Source organism: Anomaloglossus baeobatrachus, assembly GCF_048569485.1.
Source record: "Anomaloglossus baeobatrachus isolate aAnoBae1 chromosome 9 unlocalized genomic scaffold, aAnoBae1.hap1 SUPER_9_unloc_4, whole genome shotgun sequence".
Lineage (NCBI taxonomy): Eukaryota > Metazoa > Chordata > Amphibia > Anura > Aromobatidae > Anomaloglossus > Anomaloglossus baeobatrachus.
In genome coordinates this window covers 314,580-340,956 of record NW_027441822.1, presented here as the reverse complement: position 1 = coordinate 340,956, position 26,377 = coordinate 314,580, and the positions used below count along the sequence as shown (strand labels likewise).

Here is a 26,377-nt window from a genome sequence, read left to right as displayed (position 1 = left end):
CAACCTAGATACACCTGAAGGTGACGCCATAGTGAATGACCTTATAGCGACCATCAATCGTATGTTGGATATTTCTCCCTCAGCTCCTCCGGTGGAGGAGTCAGCTTCTCAGCAGGAGAAATTCCGTTTTAGGTTTCCCAAGCGTACAATGAGTACGTTTCTGGATCACTCTGACTTCAGAGAGGCAGTCCAGAAACACCGAGCTTGTCCAGATAAGCGCTTTTCAAAGCGCCTTAAGGACACACGTTATCCCTTCCCCCCTGACGTTGTCAAGGGCTGGGCTCAGTGTCCCAAGGTGGATCCTCCAGTCTCCAGACTGGCGGCTAGATCCATAGTTGCAGTGGAAGATGGGGCTTCACTCAAAGATGCCACTGACAGACAGATGGAGCTCTGGTTGAAATCCATCTATGAAGCTATCGGCGCGTCCTTTGCTCCGGCATTCGCAGCCGTATGGGCGCTCCAAGCTATCTCAGCTTGTCACTCGCAGATTAATGCAGTCACACGTGCCTCTACTCCGCAGGTGGTGTCCTTAACCTCTCAGGCGTCGGCGTTTGCGTCCTACGCCATTAATGCTGTCCTGGACTCTGCGAGCCGTACGGCGGTAGCATCCGCCAATTCGGTGGCAGTCCGCAGGGCCATGTGGCTACGTGAATGGAAGGCAGACTCTGCTTCCAAAAAGTTCTTAACCGGTTTGCCATTTTCTGGCGACCGCCTGTTTGGTGAGCGATTGGATGAAATCATTAAACAATCCAAGGGAAAGGACTCATCCTTACCCCAGCCCAAACCAAAGAGACCTCAACCACGGAAAGTACAATCGAGGTTTCGGTCCTTTAGGCCCGCGGGCAGGTCTCAATTCTCCTCGTCCAACAGGCCACAGAAGGGTCAGTTGAACTCCGATTCTTGGCGGTCTAAGTCACGCCCTAAAAAGACCGCCGGAGGAACCGCTCCCAAAGCGGCCTCCTCATGACTTTCGGCCTCTTCACACCGCATCCTCGGTCGGTGGCAGGCTCTCCCGCTTTTGCGACGCCTGGCTGCCACAGGTACAAGACCGTTGGGTGAGAGACATTCTGTCTCACGGTTACAGGATAGAGTTCAGCTCTCGTCCCCTGACTCGATTCTTCAGAACATCTCCGCCCCCCGAGCGAGCCGATGCTCTTCTTCAGGCGCTGGGCACTCTGAAGGCAGAAGGAGTGGTGATCCCTGTTCCTCTTCAGCAACAGGGTCACGGTTTTTACTCCAACTTGTTTGTGGTGCCAAAAAAGGACGGATCCTTCCGTCCTGTTCTGGACCTAAAACTGCTCAACAAACACGTAAAAACCAGGCGGTTCCGGATGGAATCCCTCCGCTCCGTCATCGCCTCAATGTCCCAAGGAGATTTCCTAGCATCAATCGACATCAAAGATGCTTATCTCCACGTACCGATTGCTCCAGAGCATCAGCGCTTCCTGCGTTTCGCCATAGGGGACGAACACCTTCAGTTCGTGGCACTGCCTTTTGGCCTGGCGACAGCCCCACGGGTCTTCACCAAGGTCATGGCAACAGTGGTAGCAGTCCTACACTCTCAGGGACACTCGGTGATCCCTTACTTAGACGATCTGCTTGTCAAGGCACCCTCTCAAGAGGCATGCCAACACAGCCTGAGCATTGCTCTGGAAACTCTCCAGAGTTTCGGGTGGATCATCAATTTCCCAAAGTCAAATCTGACACCGGCCCAATCTCTGACATATCTTGGCATGGAGTTTCATACCCTCTCAGCGATAGTGAAGCTTCCGCTGGACAAACAGCGTTCACTACAGACAGGGGTGCAATCTCTCCTTCAAGGCCAGTCACACCCCTTGAGGCGCCTCATGCACTTCCTAGGGAAGATGGTGGCAGCAATGGAGGCAGTTCCTTTTGCGCAGTTTCACCTGCGTCCCCTTCAATGGGACATTCTCCGCAAATGGGACAGGAAGTCGACGTCCCTCGACAGGAACGTCTCCCTCTCTCAGGCAGCCAAAACCTCCCTTCGGTGGTGGCTTCTTCCCACTTCATTGTCGAAGGGGAAATCCTTCCTACCCCCATCCTGGGCGGTGGTCACGACGGACGCGAGTCTTTCAAGGTGGGGAGCGGTCTTTCTCCACCACAGGGCTCAGGGTACCTGGACTCAGCAAGAGTCCTCCCTTCAGATCAATGTTCTGGAGATCAGGGCAGTGTATCTTGCCCTAAAGGCGTTCCAGCAGTGGCTGGAAGGCAAGCAGATCCGAATTCAGTCGGACAACTCCACCGCGGTGGCATACATCAACCACCAAGGGGGAACACGCAGTCGGCAAGCCTTCCAGGAAGTCCGGCGGATTCTGCTGTGGGTGGAAGCCACAGCCTCCACCATATCCGCAGTTCACATCCCGGGCGTAGAAAACTGGGAAGCAGACTTTCTCAGTCGCCAGGGCATGGACGCAGGGGAATGGTCCCTTCACCCGGACGTGTTTCAAGAGATCTGTTGCCGCTGGGGTACGCCGGACGTCGACCTAATGGCGTCTCGGCACAACAACAAGGTCCCGGCATTCATGGCACGGTCTCAAGATCCCAGAGCTCTGGCGGCAGACGCCTTAGTTCAGGATTGGTCGCAGTTTCAGCTCCCTTATGTGTTTCCTCCGCTGGCACTGCTGCCCAGAGTGTTACGCAAGATCAGGTCCGACTGCCGCCGCGCCATCCTCGTCGCTCCAGACTGGCCGAGGCGGTCGTGGTACCCGGATCTGTGGCATCTCACGGTCGGCCAACCGTGGGCACTACCAGACCGACCAGACTTGCTGTCTCAAGGGCCGTTTTTCCATCTGAATTCTGCGGCTCTCAACCTGACTGTGTGGCCATTGAGTCCTGGATCCTAGCGTCTTCAGGGTTATCTCAAGAGGTCATTGCCACTATGAGACAGGCTAGGAAACCAACGTCCGCCAAGATCTACCACAGGACGTGGAGGATATTCTTATCCTGGTGCTCTGATCAGGGTTTTACTCCCTGACCATTTGCCTTGCCCACTTTTCTGTCCTTCCTTCAATCTGGACTGGAAAAGGGTTTGTCGCTCGGCTCCCTTAAGGGACAAGTCTCAGCGCTCTCTGTGTTTTTTCAGAAGCGCCTGGCCAGACTTCCACAGGTACGCACATTCCTGCAGGGGGTTTGTCACATCGTCCCTCCTTACAAGCGTCTGTTAGAACCCTGGGATCTGAACAGGGTACTGACGGTTCTTCAGAAACCACCTTTCGAGCCAATGAAGGATATTTCTCTTTCACGCCTTTCGCAGAAAGTGGTCTTCCTAGTAGCAGTCACTTCACTTCGGAGAGTGTCTGAGCTAGCAGCGCTGTCATGCAAAGCTCCTTTCCTGGTGTTTCACCAGGACAAGGTGGTTCTGCGTCCGGTTCCGGAATTTCTCCCTAAGGTGGTATCCCCGTTTCATCTCAATCAGGATATCTCCTTACCTTCTTTTTGTCCTCATCCAGTTCACCAATGTGAAAAGGATTTGCACTTGTTAGATCTGGTGAGAGCACTCAGACTCTACATTTCTCGTACGGCGCCCCTGCGCCGCTCGGATGCACTCTTTGTCCTTGTCGCTGGCCAGCGTAAAGGGTCACAGGCTTCCAAATCAACCCTGGCTCGGTGGATCAAGGAACCAATTCTCGAAGCCTACCGTTCTTCTGGGCTTCCGGTTCCCTCGGGGCTGAAGGCCCATTCTACCAGAGCCGTGGGTGCGTCCTGGGCTTTGCGGCACCAGGCTACGGCTCAACAGGTGTGTCAGGCGGCTACCTGGTCGAGCCTGCACACTTTCACGAAACACTATCAGGTGCATACCTATGCTTCGGCGGATGCCAGCCTAGGTAGGCGAGTCCTTCAGGCGGCGGTTGCCGACCTGTAGGAAGGGGCCGTTTTACGGCTCTATTACGAGGTATTATTTTACCCACCCAGGGACTGCTTTTGGACGTCCCAATTGTCTGGGTCTCCCAATGGAGCGACAAAGAAGAAGGGAATTTTGTTTACTTACCGTAAATTCCTTTTCTTCTAGCTCCAATTGGGAGACCCAGCACCCGCCCCTGTTCCCTTCGGGCTGTTGTTCTTTGTGTACACATGTTGTTCATGTTGAATGGTTTTTAGTTTTCCGAACTTCCTTCGGATTGATTTTACTTTAGACCAATTTATAAGTTTCCTCCTTCCTGCTTTTGCACCAAAACTGAGGAGCCCGTGATGCATGGGGGGGTGTATAGGCAGAAGGGGAGGGGCTTTACACTTTTAAGTGTAATACTTTGTGTGGCCTCCGGAGGCAGAAGCTATACACCCGATTGTCTGGGTCTCCCAATTGGAGCTAGAAGAAAAGGAATTTACGGTAAGTAAACAAAATTCCCTTCTTTTTCATTTTGGTATGTAGTTATTCTTAGATTTTATTAGTTCTAAAATTTATACCAAATATGTTATTTTCTAAAAAAAAAAAAACAAATAACATGTGAAACAGTGATTGAGAAGGAGTTGTCTGAGTGGTGAACAACTACTTTAAGAGGCTAAATTGCCTTTCTTTGGTCTCTGCTCCATTGCGTGGACATCTGCCATCAATGTACAGCAAATATTGCAAATTCAGACCTGGGCAGAGTCGGTCCGGTAGTTTCCTCTTGGTGCTGCCCGAACCCAAGACCATTAGGCACTGGCCACATTTGCATGCTGCTGGCCCTGTGCACACGGCGTTCAGCAGCCTTAAAGACATATTAGTTTTCCAAATTTCAAAGAACATCGACATTGACTACAGGAATCTGTTTTTCTCGCAGCGTGAGTGCATTTCTATCCACGTGGGCCAGGCCGGAGTTCAGATTGGCAATGCATGCTGGGAGCTCTTCTGCCTGGAACATGGGATTCAGCCCGATGGACAGATGCCCAGCGATAAAACCATCGGTGGAGGAGACGACTCGTTCAACACATTCTTCAGTGAGACAGGAGCCGGAAAACATTCCCCCAGGGCGGTGTTTGTGGATCTGGAGCCCACGGTGGTTGGTAAGTAGTACTTTTTGGCTGCGACGCCAGCATCTGACATTTTCACAGGTAAAATTAACAGACAAGGATACGTCCTGGTGACATTCAGCATCTGAATTTCTGCTGCAGATTTTTACCGCTGAATTGAGCCCTTTAATTGTAGATTTTGGGAAAAGCCTCACATACGTGAATTTGCGCTAACAATTTCTGTTTGATTGTAGAGATCAGTATTGTCTGATTGTCAGAAAGAGCCAGATATAGAAGTAAAGCAGAAGTTATGGCGGGATCTAGATTAGCTCGGATCTGATCACTGCCTTCAGATCACGTCGCGTATCTCCCAGAATAACGGGTTGTTACTTATCACATACGTTCCTGTACAGATGAGGTGCGCACCGGCACATACCGCCAACTGTTCCACCCCGAACAGCTCATCACAGGAAAGGAAGATGCTGCCAACAACTACGCTCGGGGACATTACACCATCGGAAAGGAGATAGTCGATTTGGTCCTAGATCGTATACGCAAGTTGGTGAGTGGCAAAAGCAACTGTCTGCGCTGCTAAGTCCTCATTTATGTATTTAGTGTTAATTTCTTTGTCGCTCCATTGGGAGACCCAGACAATTGGGTGTATAGCTTCTGCCTCCGGAGGCCACACAAAGTATTACACTTTAAAAGTGTAACCCCTCCCCTCTGCCTATACACCCTCCCGTGCATCACGGGCTCCTCAGTTTTATGCTTTGTGTGGAAGGAGGCACACATCCACTCATGCATTCTCAGATTAGTTATATCGGTTGGAAGAAAAGAGGACCCCCACGGGGCCCCCGGCATGTTCCCTTCTCACCCCACTATGTCGGCGGTGCTGTTAAGGTTGAGGTACCCATTGCGGGTACAAAGGCCGGAGCCTCATGCCGTTTTCCTTCACCATCCCTTAGTGGCTCTGGGAGAAGTGGGATCCTGACCGGTCATCCATTCACTGGGACCGGGCTCCCTCCGCAGCCCCTGTGGGAATCTGCTGGACAGGAGTCTATTCATCCTCAGGGACCGGGCCCTGCATCTATAAGGTACTCTGTGTCCCCATGGGGACTGTGCATGGAGCGCCTTCTTCCCGGACGCTGCAGCAGCTGCTGATTTGTGAAGACCGGCGGACTTCCGCGCCGACCGCGCCTGCTTGTCGGCCGCAGTCTTAAATTTAGTCCCCGGCTTCATCGCGGCCTAGTAGCAAAAATCCCGCCCCCGGGCCTGCCTGTCAGGGGTAAGGGCGGGACGGCCGGCCTGACGTCGGATGTGAGGGCCGGAGCATCCTGTATGTTTCCTCCCCCCTCACTGATCACTGTGGGGACCCCAGATTCCCGCACTTTTCTAGCACCGCCCACGGCTCCACTCCTCCCCTGAGAGCTCCGGCAGCCATGTTTTTGGCATTCTGCCGGTGGAGGATTATCAGAGAAGAGCTCTGCAGCTCTGGGAGACTTAAGGCAGGGAATCTGGAGGACACACACTCCGCTTTTTAGCGGTCGGTAAGCCACACCGGTCACCCGGTGCTGGTCCCCCCCCAGGGTGCCGGAATAGATACGTATTTATATACATATTTCTGTTCGGTCGGGCTGTATACCCCTTCCCATATACCCTCAGTGATCACTCTCCTAGGAGACAACAGCATGTCGTCCACAAGGAGCAAAGGTGCTAAGGCACAGGGGTTTTTTGCGACCTGTACCTCTTGTGGGGCTATGTTACCTGCGGGTTCCACCTACCCTCACTGTGAGCAATGCTCGACCCCTGTTTCGCTTGCTCAGCCGGAGCCTCGGTCACTAGTGGGCCACTCCGCTCAGGTAGACCCCCCTGCTCCCCCTGTCCAGGCGGCAGGGACAGAGTTTGCTGCGTTTGCTGAGAAACTCTCTGAGTCACTTTCACAATCCATGGCTCAGTCTATGGACAAATGGTCTGCCAAGCTGCTAGAAGCTTTGCAGTCCAGACCGGTCCTTACACAGGCCCCGGTCCCCGTTAGCTCGTCGCCTCCAGGCCCCTCTCGGTCCGCGCCGCAGCGCGCTCCCAGGTTGGGCCCTAGGTCCCACGCGGAGGACTCCTGCCCGGACCACAGTCCCAGACCGACTAAGTGGGCCCGCTGGGAATCTTCCCCGACTTCTTCACGCTGCTCGGGTTCCCAGCTCGAGGACTCTCTGGAGGACGAGGCGGACGTCGCAGCTCAGGGCTCTGAACCTGACGTTGCCCTCAATCTTGATACACCTGAAGGGGACGCCTTAGTGAATGATCTTATCTCGTCCATCAACCAGGTGTTAGATCTGTCTCTTCCGCCTCCACCTGTAGAGGAGCCGGCTTCTCAGCAGGAGAAACACCAGTTTCGGTTCCCCAAACGTACACGGAGTGCGTTTTTCGATCACTCTAACTTCAGAGACGCTGTCCAGAAGCCCAGAGCGGTTCCGGACAAGCGCTTTACTAAGCGCCTTACTGACACACGTTACCCCTTCCCCTCTGACGTAGTGAAGGGTTGGGCTCAGTGTCCCAAGGTGGATCCTCCAGTCTCTAGATTGGCGGCTAGATCTGTGGTATCGGTGGCAGATGGCTCATCGCTAAAGGATGCCACTGACAGGCAGATAGAGCTCCTGGTGAAATCCATCTATTGAAGCCACAGGCGCGTCTTTTGCCCCGGCCTTTGCAGCCGTGTGGGCACTACAAGCTATCTCAGCTTGTCTGGCTGAGATTAATGCAGTCACACGTAATTCTGCTCCGCAGGTTGCGTCTCTGACTTCTCAAGCGTCAGCTTTTTCATCCTACGCCATGAACGCAGTCCTAGACTCTGCTAGCCGTACAGTGGTGGCATCCGCTAACTCTGTGGCAGTCCGCAGGGCCATGTGGCTGCGCGAATGGAAGGCAGACTCGGCCTCCAAGAGGTTCTTAACCGGTTTGCCGTTTTCTGGCGACCGATTGTTTGGCGAACGATTGGATGAGATTATTAAGGAATCCAAGGGAAAGGACTCCTCCTTACCCCAGTCCAAACCTAAGAGACCTCAGCAACGGAAAATTCAATCGAGGTTTCGGTCCTTTCGTCCCTCCGCCAAGTCACAATCCGCTTCGTCCAGCAGGCCGGAGAAAGGCCAGAGGAACTCCTATGCGTAGCGGTCTAAGTCACGCCCCCAAAAGGCCGCCGGAGGCGCTGCCTCCAAGGCGGCCTCCTCATGACTCTCGGCATCCCCGAACCGCATCCTCGGTCGGTGGCAGGCTCTCCCGCTTTTGCGACGCCTGGTGGCCACATGTTCAAGACCGATGGGTGAGAGACATTCTGTCTCACGGTTACAGGATAGAGTTCAGCTCTCGTCCTCAGACTCGTTTCTTCAGAACCTCTCCGCCCCCCGCTCGGGCCGACGCACTTTTTCAGGCAGTGGACACTCTGAAGACAGAAGGAGTTGTGATCCCTGTTCCCCCTCGGGAACATGGTCGCGGCTTTTACTCCAACTTGTTCGTGGTGCCAAAGAAGGACGGATCATTCCGCCCCGTTCTGGACCTCAAACTGCTCAACAGACACGTGAGCACCAGACGGTTTCGGATGGAATCTCTCCGCTCGGTCATCGCCTCGATGTCACAAGGAGACTTCCTAGCATCGATCGACATCAAGGATGCTTATCTCCATGTGCCGATCGCACCCGAACATCAACGCTTCTTGCGTTTCGCCATCGGGGACGAGCACCTTCAGTTCGTGGCATTGCCTTTCAGCCTGGCAACAGCCCCACGGGTGTTCACCAAAGTCATGGAATCCGTTGTAGCAGTCCTACACTCTCAGGGCCACTCGGTGATTCCCTACTTAGACGATCTCCTAGTCAGGGCAGCTTCTCGGGCGGCGTGTCAACACAGCCTTACAGTCGCTCTGGCGACTCTCCAGCAGTTCGGGTGGATAATCAACTTCCCAAAATCCCAGTTGACACCGACCCAATCACTGACTTACCTCGGGATGGAGTTTCATACACAGTCAGTGGTAGTCAAGCTACCGCTGGACAAACAGCTTTCTCTGCAGGCAGGGGTGCGATCTCTTCTTCGGGGTCAGTCACACCCCTTGAGAAGCCTCATGCACTTCCTGGGGAAGATGGTGGCAGCGATGGAGGCAGTGCCGTTCGCGCAATTCCATCTGCGGCCACTCCAATGGGACATTCTCCGCAAATGGGACAGGAAGTCGACTTCCCTCGACAGGAACGTCTCTCTGTCCCTTGCAACCAAGACGTCTCTTCAGTGGTGGCTCCTTCCCAATTCTCTATCGCAAGGAAAATCCTTCCTACCCCCAACCTGGGCTGTGGTCACCACGGACGCGAGCCTGTCAGGGTGGGGAGCGGTTTTCCGCCACCACAGGGCTCAGGGAACCTGGACTCCGGTAGAGTCCTCCATTCAGATCAATGTTCTGGAGATAAGGGCGGTGTATCTAGCCTTATTGGCCTTCCATCGGTGGCTGGAGGGCAGACAGATCCGAATACAGTCGGACAACGCCACTGCCGTCGCCTACATCAACCATCAGGGCGGCACGCGCAGTCGGCAAGCCTTCCAGGAAGTCAGGCGGATTCTGCAGTGGGTGGAGGCCACAGCCTCCACGATCTCCGCAGTTTACATCCCGGGCGTAGAAAACTGGGAAGCAGATTTTCTCAGTCGTCAGGGCATGGACGCGGGGGAATGGTCTCTTCACCCAGACGTGTTTCGAGAGATCTGTCGCCGCTGGGGAACGCCGGACGTCGATCTCATGGCGTCACAACACAACAACAAGGTCCCGGCCTTCATGGCACGGTCTCAGGATCACAGAGCTCTGGCGGCGGACGCATTAGTTCAGGATTGGTCGCAGTTTCGACTGCCTTATGTGTTTCCCCCTCTGGCGATGCTGCCCAGAGTGCTGCGCAAAGTCAGGTCCGACTGTCGTCGCGCCATTCTCGTCGCTCAAGATTGGCCGAGGCGATCGTGGTACCCGGATCTGTGGCATCTCACGGTGGGTCAACCGTGGGCGCTTCCAGACCGCCCAGACTTGCTGTCACAAGGGCCGTTTTTCCATCTGAATTCTGCGGCCCTCAACCTGACTGTGTGGCCATTGAGTCCTGGCTCCTAGCGTCCTCAGGGTTATCTCAGGATGTCATTGCCACTATGAGACAGGCCAGGAAGCCTATGTCCGCCAAGATCTATCACAGATCTTGGAGGATCTTCTTATCCTGGTGCTCTGATAATGGTTATTCTCCCTGGCCATTTGCCTTGCCCACTTTTCTTTCATTCTTTCAATCCGGAATGGACAAGGGTTTGTCACTCGGCTCTCTCAAAGGACAAGTATCGGCGCTCTCCGTATTTTTTCAAAAGCGCCTGGCCAGACTTCCGCAGGTCCGCACGTTCCTGCAGGGAGTTTGCCACATAGTCCCACCTTACAAGCGTCCGCTGGAACCCTGGGACCTTAACAGTGTGCTAACGGCTCTTCAGAAACCACCTTTCGAGCCGCTGCGGGATGTCTCTCTATCACGTCTTTCGCAGAAGGTGGCTTTTCTAGTGGCAGTTACATCACTCCGAAGAGTGTCGGAGCTTGCAGCGCTGTCATGCAAAGCCCCCTTCCTGGTGTTTCACCAGGATAAGGTGGTTCTGCGTCCGGTCCCGGAATTTCTCCCTAAGGTGGTATCCCCTTTTCATATCAACCAGGATATCTCCTTGCCTTCATTTTGCCCTCATCCAGTTCACCAATGTGAAAAGGATTTGCACTCTTTGGATCTAGTGAGAGCACTCCGGTTCTACATGTCTCGCACGGCGCCCCTGCGCCGTTCAGATGCGCTCTTTGTCCTTGTCGCTGGCCAGCGTAAGGGTTCGCAGGCTTCCAAGTCAACCTTGGCTCGGTGGATCAAGGAACCGATTCTTGAAGCCTACCGTTCTTCTGGGCTTCCGCTTCCTTCAGGGTTGAAAGCCCATTCTACCAGAGCCGTGGGTGCGTCCTGGGCTTTGCGGCACCAGGCTACGGCTCAGCAGGTGTGTCAGGCGGCTACCTGGTCTAGTCTGCACACTTTCACGAAACACTATCAGGTGCATACCTATGCTTCGGCAGACGCCAGTCTAGGTAGGCGAGTCCTTCAGGCGGCGGTTGCCCACCTGTAAGAGGGGGTCGTTTCGGCTCTTTTTATCGAGGTATTCTTTTACCCACCCAGGGACTGCCCTTGGACGTCCCAATTGTCTGGGTCTCCCAATGGAGCGACAAAGAAGAAGGGAATTTTGTTTACTTACCGTAAATTCCTTTTCTTCTAGCTCCTATTGGGAGACCCAGCACCCGCCCCTGTGCCCTTCGGGCTGTTGTTCTTTTGTGTACACATGTTGTTCATGTTGAATTGTTCTTTTGGTTCATGGTGTTCAGTTCTCCGAACATCCTTCGGATTGAATTTACCCTATACCAATTCATAAGTTTCCTCCTTCCTGCTTTTGCACCAAAACTGAGGAGCCCGTGATGCACGGGGGGGTGTATAGGCAGAGGGGAGGGGTTACACTTTTTAAAGTGTAATACTTTGTGTGGCCTCCGGAGGCAGAAGCTATACACCCAATTGTCTGGGTCTCCCAATAGGAGCTAGAAGAAAAGGAATTTACGGTAAGTAAACAAAATTCCCTTCTTGCGGAAGTGATGAGTGAACTGTTCAGTGCTCGTAATGAGCATTTTGATGCTTGGTAATCGATTACTGGGTATAACTGAAGTCAATGGGGAACTCGAGCATTTTTATGGAAAATCTTGCTGAAAAATGCAGGTCCCCCATTGACTTCCAAGCATCAAAATGCTTGTCCCGAGCACCGAACAGTTTTGTCTTCACTAATTTGCACCTTATACAATTAGTATTAGAACTGTCACACATCAGATTCGCGGTCAGCAAATGGCCCGGCCAGGGGTCTCCAGACCCGACCTCAACAGCCTTATATACAGTGTGTCCACCCATATCCTGTATTCACCGCACCTATATACAGTGTGTCCAACCATATCCTGTACACACCGCACCTATATACAGTGTGTCCACCCATATCCTGTATACACCGCACCTATATACAGTGTGTCCAACCATATCCTGTACACACCGCACCTATATACAGTGTGTCCACCCATATCCTGTATACACCTCACCTATATACAGTGTGTCCACCCATATCCTGTATACACCGCACCTATATACAGTGTGTCCTCCCATATCCTGTATACACCACACCTATATACAGTGTGTCCACCCATATCCTGTATACACCTCACCTATATACAGTGTGTCCACCCATCTCCTGTATACACCGCACCTATATACAGTGTGTCCACCCATCTCCTGTATACACCGCACCTATATACAGTGTGTCCACCCATCTCCTGTATACACCGCACCTATATACAATGTGTCCACCCATCTCCTGTATACACCGCACCTATATACAGTGTGTCCACCCATATCCTATATACACCGCACCTATATACAGTGTGTCCACCCATATCCTATATACACCGCACCTATATACAGTGTGTCCACCCATATCCTGTATACACCGCACCTATATACAGTGTGTCCACCCATATCCTGTCCACTGCCATTAACTTGAGAACGGCGGCAGCTATAGGCATAGAAGTGGTGTCTAGGTATAGTAAAGTAGCCATGCGCTATGCAATGAAACCACCTATAGCGCCACCTGGTGGAAAACAACGGAGTTAGCATTTTTATCTCTAAAACTGAACGAGATAGAGAAAAAAAGTGAGTTACAAAGTTGTAGGCATCATCAATTCAATAGGAATCCACACCTTGCATACAGAAATGCTATGATTAGAAGGTGTAAACCTCACAAGGCTGCGGACGTGAAGCGATACCTCATGGAGACCTTCCTACAAGTCATTGGGTATGGAGCTGTGTGGAGTGGCCTCCGCTCACCTGACCTGACCCCATTGGACTTCTTTCTGTGAGGTCACATCAAACAGCAGGTGTATGCGACCCCTCCACCAACATTGCAGGACCTACGACGACGTATCACAAATGCTTGTGCAGACGTGTCACCACCATATTGCACAGCGTGCAGCAAGATACAGTATGCTGTGCAGAGTCCAGATGTGCATTGCAGCCAGATACAGTATGCTGTGCAGAGGCCAGATGTGCATTGCAGCAAGATACAGTATGCTGTGCAGAGTCCAGATGTGCATTGCAGCAAGATACAGTATGCTGTGCAGAGGCCAGATGTGCATTGCAGCCAGATACAGTATGCTGTGCAGAGTCCAGATGTGCATTGCAGCAAGATACAGTATGCTGTGCAGAGTCCAGATGTGCATTGCAGCAAGATACAGTATGCTGTGCAGAGGCCAGATGTGCATTGCAGCAAGATACAGTATGCTGTGCAGAGGCCAGATGTGCATTGCAGCAAGATACAGTATGCTGTGCAGAGCCCAGATGTGCATTGCAGCAAGATACAGTATGCTGTGCAGAGGCCAGATGTGCATTGCAGCTGACGGGGGCCACTAATGAGCGCCATATGCGTGACCAGCATTCAATGTTCTGGGGGGGTCGTGGGTTTCATATCATAGCATTTCTGTATGCAAGGTGTGGATTCGTATTGAATTGATGATGCCCTACAACTTTGTAATTCACTTTTCTTTGTCGCTCCATTGGGAGACCCAGACAATTGGGTGTATAGCTATGCCTCCGGAGGCCACACAAAGTATTACACTAAAAGTGTAAAGCCCCTCCCCTTCTGCCTATACACCCCCCGTGCTCACGGGCTCCTCAGTTTTTATGCTTTGTGCGAAGGAGGTCAGACATGCACGCACAGCTCCACAGCTTGGTCAGCAGCAGCTGCTGACTAGGTCGGATGGAAGAAAAGAGGGCCCATAACAGGGCCCCCAGCATGCTCCCTTCTCACCCCACTTTGTCGGCGGTGTTGTTAAGGTTGAGGTACCCATTGCGGGTACACAGGCAGGAGCCACATGCTGTTTTCCTTCCCCATCCCTTAATGGGCTCTGGGTGAAGTGGGACCCGGATCGGTCTCCAGGCACTGGGACCGTGCTCCCTCCGCAGCCCCTGGGAATCTGCTGGATAGGAGCTGGGTATCGTCAGGGACAAGGCCCTGCTACTATGAGGTACTCTGTGTCCCCGTGGGGACCGCGCATGGAGCGCTGGTGCCATACACATTACAGCACTGCTGGGTGTGTTAGTGCGCCGGGCATGGAGCGCTTGTGCCAGACACTTTCCAGCTCTGCTGGGTGTGTTAGTGCGCTGGACATGGAGCGCTTGTGCCAGACACTTTCCAGCTCTGCTGGGTGTGTTAGTGCGCCGGACATGGAGCGCTTGTGCCAGACACTTTCCAGCTCGGCTGGGTGTGTTAGTGCGCCGGACATGGGGCGCTTGTGCCAGTCACTTTCCAGCACTGCTGGGTGTGTTAGTGCGCCGGACATGGAGCGCTTGGGCCAGACACTTTCCAGCTCGGCTGGGTGTGTTAGTGCGCCGGACATGGGGCGCTTGTGCCAGACACTTTCCAGCACTGCTGGAGGTGTTAGTGCGCCGGGGGACTACGCGCGGCCGCGCTTATTGCCGGCCGCGCTTATAACTTTAGTCCCCGGCTTCTGCGGCCTAGTGTCGTTTATTCCCGCCCACAGGCCTGCCAGTCAGGGGAGGGGCGGGACGCTGCACGGATCGTCAGCGGAGGGCTGGAGCATACATTAGTATCCTCCTCCCTCCTCACTCAGTACAGTGGGGCACTGGGTTCCCGCACTTTTCTTGGGCACGCCCACGGTCCCCTCCTCCCCACAGAACGCCGGCAGCCATTCCTGTCAGCGATTCAGACGCTGGAGAGGAGAGACAACAGGGAGACCCAGGCAGGGAATTTGGTGACCACACAACCGCTCTGAGCGGTCGGTAAGCAGCACCTGTGGTGCTGGCCCCACTGAGTACCGAAGTGTATATATATATATAGGCTTATAGGCTATACATTGCACTGTACGGTCGCTCTGTTGATTCTTGGCTATATACCCTCCTGGTTGTTCTCAGAGGAGACAACATGTCATCTGCAAAAAGCAAGGGTGCCACAGCACAGGCGTATTTTGCAACCTGTACCTCATGTACAGCTGTACTACCGGCAGGGTCCACTGACCCTCATTGTGTGCAATGCTCGGCCCCTGTAGCACTTACTCAGCCGGAGCCTCTGCTACAGGTGGCCCAGGTGGATCCACCTGCTACCACTGTCCAGGTGACAGGGACGGAGTTTGCAGCCTTTGCTGACAAACTGTCTGAGACTATGGACAAATGGTCTGCTAAAATACTGGAAGCTTTGCAGTCCAGACCGGTGATTCAGGCCCCGGGCACTGTCCAATCCTTGACCCCTGGTCCCCCTCAATTGGAACGGCAAAGTGCCCCGGGGGTAAACCATAGGTCCCAGGGTGAGGTCTCTGACACGGACCGCAGTCCCAGGCCGCCCAAGCGGGGTCGCTGGGAAATTCCCTCCACTTCATCACACTGTTCAGGGTCCCAGCAGGGGGACTCTCTGGAGGATGAAGCGGAGGGGGCAGATCAGGATTCTGATCCTGAAGCCGCTCTCAACCTAGATACACCTGAAGGTGACGCCATAGTGAATGACCTTATAGCGACCATCAATCAGGTGTTGGATATTTCTCCCCCAGCTCCTCCAATTGAGGAGTCTGCTTCTCAGGAGAAATTCCGTTTCAGGTTTCCAAAGCGTACATTAAATATGTTTCTGGATCACTCTGACTTCAGAGACGCAATCCAGAAAAACCGAGACTGTCCAGACAAGCGTTTTTCCAAGCGCCTTAAGGACACACGTTATCCCTTCCCCTCCGAGGTTGTCAAGGGCTGGACTCAGTGTCCTAAGGTGGATCCTCCAATCTCCAGACTGGCGGCTAGATCCATAGTTGCAGTGGAAGATGGGGCTTCACTCAAGGATGCCACTGACAGACAGATGGAACTATGGTTGAAATCCATCTATGAAGCTATAGGCGCGTCTTTTGCTCCAGCATTCGCTGCCGTATGGGCACTCCAAGCTATCTCAGCTTGTCAGGCGCAGATTCATGCAGTAACACGTACATCTGCCCCGCAAGTGGTGTCCTTAACCAATCAGGCGTCGGCGTTTGCGTCCTACGCCATTAATGCTATCCTGGACTCTGCGAGCCGTACGGCGGTGGCATCCGCCAACTCGGTGGTACTCCGCAGGGCCATGTGGCTACGTGAATGGAAGGCAGACTCTGCTTCCAAAAAGTTCCTAACCGGTTTGCCATTGGCTGGCGACCGCTTGTTTGGTGAGCGATTGGATGAAATCATTAAACAATCCAAGGGAAAGGATTCATCCTTACCCCAGTCCAAACCAAACAGACCTCAACCACGGAAAGTACAATCGAGGTTTCGGTCCTTTCGGACCGCGGGCAGATCTCAATTTTCCTCGTCCAAAAGGCCTCAGAAAGATCAGAGGAACTCCGATGCATGGCGGTCTAAGTCACGTCCTAAAAAGACCGCCGGAGTCACCGCTCCCAAAGCGGCCTCCTCATGACTTTCGGCCTCCTCAAACCGCATCCTCGGTCGGTGGCAGGCTCTCCCGCTTTTGCGACGCCTGGCTGCCACAAGTAAAAGACCGATGGGTGAGAGACATTCTATCTCACGGTTACAGGATAGAGTTCAACTCTCGTCCTCCAACTCGTTTCTTCAGAACATCTCCACCCCCCGACAGAGCCGATGCTCTTCTGCAGGCGGTGTGCACCCTGAAGGCGGAAGGAGTGGTGATCCCGGTTCCTCTTCAGCAACGGGGTCACGGTTTTTACTCCAACTTGTTCGTGGTGCCAAAAAAGGACGGATCCTTCCGTCCCGTTCTGGACCTAAAGCTGCTCAACAAGCATGTGAAAACCAGGCGGTTCCGGATGGAATCGCTCCGCTCCGTCATCGCCTCAATGTCCCAAGGAGATTTCCTGGCATCAATAGACATCAAAGATGCTTATCTCCACGTACCGATTGCGCCAGAGCATCAGCGCTTCCTGCGCTTCGCCATAGGGGACGAACACCTTCAGTTCGTAGCACTTCCTTTTGGCCTGGCGACAGCCCCACGGGTCTTCACCAAGGTCATGGCAACAGTGGTAGCAGTCCTACACTCTCAGGGACACTCGGTGATCCCTTACTTAGACGATCTCCTTGTCAAGGCACCCTCTCAAGGGGCATGCCAACACAGCCTGAACATTGCTCTGGAGACTCTCCAGAGTTTCTGGTGGATTATCAATTTTCCAAAGTCAAATCTGACACCGGCCCAATCACTGACATATCTTGGCATGGAGTTTCATACTCTTCCAGCGATAGTGAAGCTTCCGCTGGACAAACAGCGTTCACTACAGACAGGGGTACAATCTCTCCTTCAAGGCCAGTCACACCCCTTGAGGCGCCTCATGCACTTCCTAGGGAAGATGGTGGCAGCAATGGAGGCAGTTCCTTTTGCGCAGTTTCATCTGCGCCCACTTCAATGGGACATTCTCCGCAAATGGGACAGGAAGTCGACGTCCCTCGACAGGAACGTCTCCCTTTCTCGGGCAGCCAAAGCTTCCCTTCAGTGGTGGCTTCTTCCCACTTCTCTGTCGAAGGGGAAAGCCTTCCTGCCCCCATCCTGGGCTGTGGTCACGACGGACGCGAGTCTTTCAAGGTGGGGAGCGGTCTTTCTCCACCACAGGGCTCAGGGGACTTGGACTCAGACAGAGTCTTCCCTTCAGATCAATGTTCTGGAGATAAGGGCAGTGTATGTTGCTCTAAAGGCGTTCCAGCCGTGGCTGGAAGGCAAACAGATCCGAATTCAGTCAAACAACCCCACCGCGGTGGCATACATCAACCACCAAGGCGGGACACGCAGTCGGCAAGCCTTCCAGGAAGTTCGGCGGATTCTGCTGTGGGTGGAAGCCACAGCCTCCACCATATCCGCAGTTCACATCCCGGGCGTAGAAAACTGGGAAGCAGACTTTCTCAGTCGCCAGGGCATGGACGCAGGGGAATGGTCCCTTCACCCGGACGTGTTTCAGGAGATCTGTTGCCGCTGGGGGATGCCAGACGTCGACCTAATGGCGTCCCGGCACAACAACAAGGTCCCGACGTTCATGGCACGGTCTCAAGATCACAGAGCTCTGGCGGCAGACGCCTTAGTTCAGGATTGGTCGCAGTTTCAACTCCCTTATGTGTTCCCTCCTCTGGCACTGTTGCCCAGAGTGTTACGCAAGATCAGGGCCGACTGCCGCCGCGCCATCCTCGTCGCTCCAGACTGGCCGAGGAGGTCGTGGTACCCGGATCTGTGGCATCTCACGGTCGGCCAACCGTGGGCACTACCAGACCGACCAGACTTGCTGTCTCAAGGGCCGTTTTTCCATCTGAATTCTGCGGCCCTCAACCTGACTGTGTGGCCATTGAGTCCTGGATCCTAGCGTCTTCAGGGTTATCTCAAGAGGTCATTGCCACTATGAGACAGGCCAGGAAACCAACGTCCACCAGGATCTACCACAGGACATGGAAAATATTCCTGTCGTGGTGCTCTGCTCAGGGTGTTTCTCCCTGGCCGTTTGCCTTGCCCACTTTTCTGTCCTTCCTTCAATCCGGATTAGAAAAGGGTTTGTCACTTGGCTCCCTTAAGGGACAAGTCTCTGCGCTCTCTGTCTTTTTTCAGAAGCGCCTGGCCAGACTTCCACAGGTACGCACGTTCCTGCAGGGGGTTTGTCACATCGTTCCTCCTTACAAGCGGCCGTTAGAACCCTGGGATCTGAACAGGGTGCTGATGGCTCTTCAGAAACCACCGTTCGAGACAATGAGGGATATTTCTCTCTCACGCCTTTCGCAGAAGGTGGTTTTCCTAGTAGCAGTCACTTCGCTTCGGAGAGTGTCTGAGCTAGCAGCGCTGTCATGCAAAGCCCCTTTCCTGGTGTTTCACCAGGACAAGGTGGTTCTGCGTCCGGTTCCGGACTTTCTCCCTAAGGTGGTATCCCCCTTTCATCTCAATCAGGATATCTCCTTACCCTCTTTTTGTCCTCATCCAGTTCACCAATGTGAAAAGGATTTGCACTTGTTAGATCTGGTGAGAGCACTCAGAATCTACATTTCTCGTACGGCGCCCCTGCGCCGCTCGGATGCACTCTTTGTCCTTGTCGCTGGCCAGCGTAAAGGGTCGCAGGCTTCCAAATCAACCCTGGCTCGGTGGATCAAGGAACCAATTCTCGAAGCTTACCGTTCCTCCGGGCTTCCGGTTCCCTCAGGGCTGAAGGCCCATTCTACCAGGGTCGTGGGAGCGTCCTGGGCTTTGCGGCACCAGGCTACGGCTCAGCAGGTGTGTCAGGCGGCTACCTGGTCGAGCCTGCACACTTTCACGAAACACTATCAGGTGCATACCTATGCTTCGGCAGATGCCAGCCTAGGTAGGCGAGTCCTTCAGGCGGCGGTTGCCCACCTGTAGGACGGAGCCGGTTGCGGCTCTATTATGAGGTATTATTTACCCACCCAGGGACTGCTTTTGGACGTCCCAATTGTCTGGGTCTCCCAATGGAGCGACAAAGAAGAAGGGAATTTTGTTTACTTACCGTAAATTCCTTTTCTTCTAGCTCCTATTGGGAGACCCAGCACCCGCCCCTGTTTTTTTGTGTACACATGTTGTTCATGTTGAATGGTTTCAGTTCTCCGATATTCCTTCGGATTGAATTTACTTTAAACCAATTATAATTTTTTCCTCCTTCTTGCTTTTGCACCAAAACTGATGAGCCCGTGAGCACGGGGGGTGTATAGGCAGAAGGGGAGGGGCTTTACACTTTTAGTGTAATACTTTGTGTGGCCTCCGGAGGCATGAGCTATACACCCAATTGTCTGGGTCTCCCAATTGGAGCTAGAAGAAAAGGAATTTACGGTAAGTAAACAAAATTCCCTTCTTTTTCTCTATTTCGTTCCGTTTTCGAGATAAAAATGCTACGCCCGTTGTTTTCCACCAGGTGGCGCTATAGGTGGCTTCATTGCGTAGCGCATGGCTACTTTACTATACCTAGACACCACTTCTATGCCTATAGCTGCCGCCGTTCTCAAGTTAATGGCGGTGGACAGGATATGGGTGGACACACTGTATATAGGTGCGGTGTATACAGGATATGGGTGGACACACTGTATATAGGTGCGGTGTATACAGGATATGGGTGGACACACTGTATATAGGTGCGGTGTATACAGGATATGGGTGGACACACTGTATATAGGTGCGGTGTATACAGGAGATGGGTGGACACACTGTATATAGGTGCGGTGTATACAGGACATGGGTGGACACACTGTATATAGGTGCAGTGTATACAGGAGATGGGTGGACACACTGTATATAGGTGTGGTGTATACAGGATATGGGTGGACACACTGTATATAGGTGCGGTGTATACAGGATATGGGTGGACACACTGTATATAGGTGCGGTGTATACAGGATATGGGTGGACACGGTGTATACAGGATATGGGTGGACACACTGTATATAGGTGCGGTGTATACAGGAGATGGGTGGCCACGCTGTATATAGGTGCGGTGTATACAGGAGATGGGTGGACACGCTGTATATAGGTGCGGTGTATACAGGAGATGGGTGGCCACACTGTATATAGGTGCGGTGTATACAGGAGATGGGTGGACACACTGTATATAGGTGCGGTATATAGAGGATATGGGTGGACACACTGTATATAGGTGCGGTGTATACAGGAGATGGGTGGACACACTGTATATAGGTGCGGTGTATACAGGAGATGGGTGGACACGCTGTGTATAGGTGCGGTGTATACAGGAGATGGGTGGACACACTGTATATAGGTGCGGTGTATAGAGGATATGGGTGGACACACTGTATATAGGTGCGGTGTATACAGGAGATGGGTGGACACACTGTATATAGGTGCGGTGTATACAGGAGATGGGTGGACACGCTGTATATAGGTGCGGTGTATACAGGAGATGGGTGGACACGCTGTGTATAGGTGCGGTGTATACAGGAGATGGGTGGACACGCTGTATATAGGTGCGGTGTATACAGGAGATGGGTGGACACACTGTATATAGGTGCGGTGTATACAGGAGATGTGTGGACACGCTGTATATAGGTGCGGTGTATACAGGAGATGGGTGGACACGCTGTATATAGGTGCGGTGTATACAGGAGATGGGTGGACACGCTGTATATAGGTGCGGTGTATACAGGAGATGGGTGGACACGCTGTATATAGGTGCGGTGTATACAGGAGATGGGTGGACACGCTGTATATAGGTGCGGTGTATACAGGAGATGGGTGGACACGCTGTATATAGGTGCGGTGTATAGAGGATATGGGTGGACACACTGTATATAGGTGCGGTGTATACAGGAGATGGGTGGACACACTGTATATAGGTGCGGTGTATACAGGAGATGGGTGGACACGCTGTATATAGGTGCGGTGTATACAGGAGATGGGTGGACACGCTGTGTATAGGTGCGGTGTATACAGGAGATGGGTGGACACGCTGTATATAGGTGCGGTGTATACAGGAGATGGGTGGACACACTGTATATAGGTGCGGTGTATACAGGAGATGTGTGGACACGCTGTATATAGGTGCGGTGTATACAGGAGATGGGTGGACACGCTGTATATAGGTGCGGTGTATACAGGAGATGGGTGGACACGCTGTATATAGGTGCGGTGTATACAGGAGATGGGTGGACACGCTGTATATAGGTGCGGTGTATACAGGAGATGGGTGGACACGCTGTATATAGGTGCGGTGTATACAGGAGATGGGTGGCCACGCTGTATATAGGTGCAGTGTATACAGTAGATGGGTGGCCACGCTGTATATAGGTGCAGTGTATACAGGAGATGGGTGGACGCACTGTATATAGGTGCGGTGTATACAGGAGATGGGTGGACACACTGTATATAGGTGCGGTGTATACAGGACATGGGTGGACACTGTATATAGGTGCGCTGTATACAGGAGATGGGTGGACACTGTATATAGGTGCGGTGTATACAGGACATGGGTGGACACTGTATATAGGTGCGGTGTATACAGGAGATGGGTGGACACACTGTATATAGGTGCGGTGTATACAGGAGATGGGTGGACGCACTGTATATAGGTGCGCTGTATACAGGAGATGGGTGGACACGCTCTGTATAGGTGCGGTGTATACAGGAGATGGGTGGACACACTGTATATAGGTGCGGTGTATACAGGAGATGGGTGGACGCACTGTATGAAGCTGGTGTTACATGATCGCAGGGCTGTGATGGTGACTGAGGCTCCTCTACGGCCCCTATGATCAGCACTGATCTATACATAGAGGACATGGAAGGCTTTGGTGATGACAGTTGTGTGTAATATGGCACTATCTTCTCTCGCAGGCTGACCAGTGCACCGGATTACAAGGTTTCCTCATTTTCCACAGCTTTGGAGGCGGCACAGGCTCAGGATTTGCATCTCTTCTGATGGAGAGACTCTCTATAGATTATGGCAAGAAGTCCAAGCTTGAGTTTGCAATCTACCCAGCACCGCAAGTGTCCACAGCAGTGGTGGAGCCATACAACTCCATACTGACCACACACACCACGCTGGAGCATTCAGATTGTGCCTTTATGGTGGACAATGAGGCCATTTATGATATTTGTCGCCGAAACTTGGACATTGAACGTCCAACATACACAAATCTCAACCGTCTCATTGGGCAGATCGTGTCGTCCATCACTGCCTCGCTGAGGTTTGATGGGGCCTTAAACGTGGATCTCACCGAATTTCAGACAAACCTGGTTCCATATCCACGTATCCATTTCCCGCTGGTCACGTACGCGCCTGTCATCTCTGCAGAGAAGGCCTACCACGAGCAGCTGTCCGTGGCTGAAATAACCAATGCCTGCTTTGAGCCTGCAAACCAGATGGTGAAGTGTGACCCCCGCCACGGCAAATACATGGCCTGCTGCATGTTATACAGGGGGGACGTGGTCCCCAAAGATGTCAACGCCGCTATCGCAACCATTAAGACAAAACGCACTATTCAGTTTGTAGACTGGTGCCCAACAGGATTCAAGGTTAGTATTAGAAACCCACCCACACCGGCCTAAATGGAAAGTGTCATTACCAGTGCCGAGAATATTAGCACAGAATTAGATTGGTGGAAAAACCCATATAATAAAGTGAAGCCTATAGAAAAGATATACCATCACATGACTAGTGGGGTGCAGATTGTGAGATTGAAGCGGATCCACTAATTTTCCTACACATTGACATCTTAGCCCCTTCAGTCTCAGGATTGTGGGGGGTCCTAGAAGTATAACCCTACTGATAATAAAGTGATGGCATGTCCGTGCCAAGGAAAGGTCATCAATATACCAAGTCTGAAGACTCCATTAGGCCCTGTGCGCACACTGCGTTTTTACCCGCTTTTTTTGTGCGATTTTGCTGCAGAAATTTGAGAAAATGGTTGTGCCTTTCTGCAGACATTCCCCAGAAAAACCTATGGGGAAAAAAAATAGCTGTGCGCACACTGCGTTTTTTCTTAAGAAAATCTACCAAAAGAATTTTCTTAAGAAAAAGAATGAGCAGTCACTTCTTTTCTGCAGGTAACTGCATTATTCACTCCATTGACTGCAATGTAATCATGAAATAGCGCAGGTAGCAAATCATGTGCGTTTCATTGCGTTTTCCTGCGTTATTCCCGCGTTGTTTCACGTTTTTCGGGACATAGTGTACATCACTGCCCTGTGTTTTGCAAGGACGTGATGTGACTAGAAGAGGAAGAGGAAGTTCCTCCATTTTCAGTGGTGTAGGAAGTATACATATATAATGCACAGACACATAGAAATCCAATGTACATATTAAAAAAAAAAAGCGTGTGCTCCGCCGTATTTTTACCGTCCAGCCGGGTAAGCACACAGCAGCGGCCCGATATTCTCAGGCTGGGGAGGGCGAGGGCCAGGGTAAATATCAGGTAAAAGCAAAGCACTTTCTTTGTCGCTCCATTGGGAGACCCAGACAATTGGGTGTATAGCTCATGCCTCCGGAGGCCACACAAAGTATTACACTAAAAGTGTAAAGCCCCTCCCCTTCTGCCTATACACCCCCCGTGCATCACGGGCTCCTCAGTTTTTATGCTTTGTGCGAAGGAGGCTGACATCCACGCATAGCTCCACAGCTTGGTCAGCAGCAGCTGCTGACTAGGTCGGATGGAAGAAAAGAGGGCCCATAAAGGGCCCCCAGCATGCTCCCTTCTCACCCCACTGTGTCGGCGGTGCTGTTAAGGTTGAGGTACCCATTGCGGGTACACAGGCAGGAGCCACATGCTGTTTCTTTGTCGCTCCATTGGGAGACCCAGACAATTGGGGTGTATAGGCTATGCCTCCGGAGGCCGCACAAAGTATTACACTAAAAGTGTAAAGCCCCTCCCCTTCTGCCTATACACCCCCCGTGCTCCCACGGGCTCCTCAGTTTTTATGCTTTGTGCGAAGGAGGCAGACATGCACGCACAGCTCCATAGATGGGTCAGCAGCAGCTGCTGACTATGTCGGATGGAAGAAAAGTGGGCCCATATAGGGCCCCCAGCATGCTCCCTTCTCACCCCACTCTTGTCGGCGGTGTTGTTAAGGTTGAGGTATCCATTGCGGGTACGGAGGCTGGAGCCCACATGCTGTTTTCCTTCCCCATCCCTCTTAGGGCTCTGGGTGAAGTGGGATCCTATCGGTCTCCAGGCACTGAGACCGTGCTTCATCCACAACTCCTGGGAGCCTGCTGGATAGGAGCTGGGTATCGTTCAGGGACATGGCCCTGCTACTTGGAGGTACTCTGTGTCCCTGTGGGGACCGCGCACAGCAACACTCCAGCATTGCTGGGTGTGCTAGTGCACCGGGGACCGCGGCGCTGACCGGGTTAATGTGCCATTACACACTCAGCGTCGCTGAGTGTGTTTATGTAGGGGGACTACCGCACTACCGCCGCCGCCATGTTTTAACACTGAGGCGCGGCTGGGACTTGTAGTGCGCCGGGGACTTCCGCGCGGCCGCGCTTTTATGGCAGCCGCGCTTATTACTTGAGTCCCCGGCTTGTACGGCCTAGTGTTTCCTCCTCCCGCCCACAGCCCTGACAGGCAGGGGAAGGGCGGGACGCTGTACAGACGAGCAGCAGTGAGGGCTGGAGCATGCTTTGCATACTCCACCCCCCTCACTGTGCACTGTGAGGCACCAATTCCCGCACTTTCTGGGTCACGCCCACGGCTCCCTCCTCTCCTCAGGACGCCGGCAGCCATTCCTGTCAGCTCCTCGGACGCTGCAGAGGGGGACAAATTCTGGGAGACCCAGGCAGGGACTCTGGTGGCCTCACAACCGCTTTAAGCGGGTGGTAAGCAGCACCTGTGGTGCTAGCCCCATTGTGCAGAAGTGTAATTATATGTTTATGGTATATATTTTACACTGTATAGTGCACAGTTGATTTCTGGCTATATTCCCTATTGTGTTACTCAGGGAAGACAATAGCATGGCGCCCACAAAAGGCAGGGGTGCCAAAACACAGGCTTACTATGCTGCCTGCGCCGCATGTACGACGCCGCTACCGGCAGGTTCCACTGACCCTCACTGTGTGCATTGCTCGGCCCCTGCTGCACTTACTCAGCCGGAGCCTCTGCTAGGGGGGGCCCAGGGGGCTCCACCTGCTGACACTGTCCAGGTGACAGGGACGGAGTTTGCAGTCTTTAAGGATAAACTCTCTGAGACTATGGCTAAGATACTAGAAGCCTTGCAGTCCAGACCGGTATCTCAGCACAGGGACTCTGTTGAATCATTGTTCCCTGGCCCCCCTCTGTTGGACCAACAATGTCCCCCCGGGGATTATCATAGAAACCTGGCTGAGGGCTCTGACACAGACCCCAGTCCCAGACCGACTAAGCGAGCTCGCTTGGCAATTCCCTCGACATCATCATATTGTTCAGGGTCTCAGCGGGGGGAATCTCTGGTTGATGATGCGGAGACAGCTGATCAGGATTCTGATCCTGAGGCCGCTCTCAATCTTGATACTCCGGACGGGGACGCCATAGTGAATGATCTTATTGCGTCCATCAATCGTATGTTGGATATTTCTCCTTCAGCTCCTCCGGTGGAGGAGTCAGCTTCTCAGCAGGAGAAATTCCGTTTCAGGTTTCCCAAGCGTACACCGAGTATGTTTCTGGACCACTCTGACTTCAGAGACGCAGTCCAGAATCACCATGATTGTCCAGATAAGCGTTTTTCTAAGCGCCTTAAGGATACACGTTATCCCTTTCCCCCTGACGTGGTCAAGGGTTGGACTCAGTGTCCCAAGGTGGATCCTCCAATCTCTAGACTGGCGGCTAGATCCATTCTTGCAGTGGAAGATGGGGCTTCACTCAAAGATGCCACT

At 52.9% G+C, this 26,377-nt stretch overlaps 1 protein-coding gene across 1 annotated transcript in view; it reads left to right on the top strand.

Moving 5' to 3' along the window:
- LOC142259783 (tubulin alpha-3 chain-like) overlaps positions 1–26,377 on the top strand; it is a 57,829-nt gene that overhangs the window by 9,491 nt on the left and 21,961 nt on the right. The window contains exons 2-4 of the mRNA XM_075331889.1: positions 4,782–5,004; positions 5,364–5,512; positions 22,363–23,043. Coding sequence (XP_075188004.1) covers positions 4,782–5,004; positions 5,364–5,512; positions 22,363–23,043 — 1,053 coding nt within the window. The remainder of the gene's footprint in view (positions 1–4,781; positions 5,005–5,363; positions 5,513–22,362; positions 23,044–26,377) is intronic.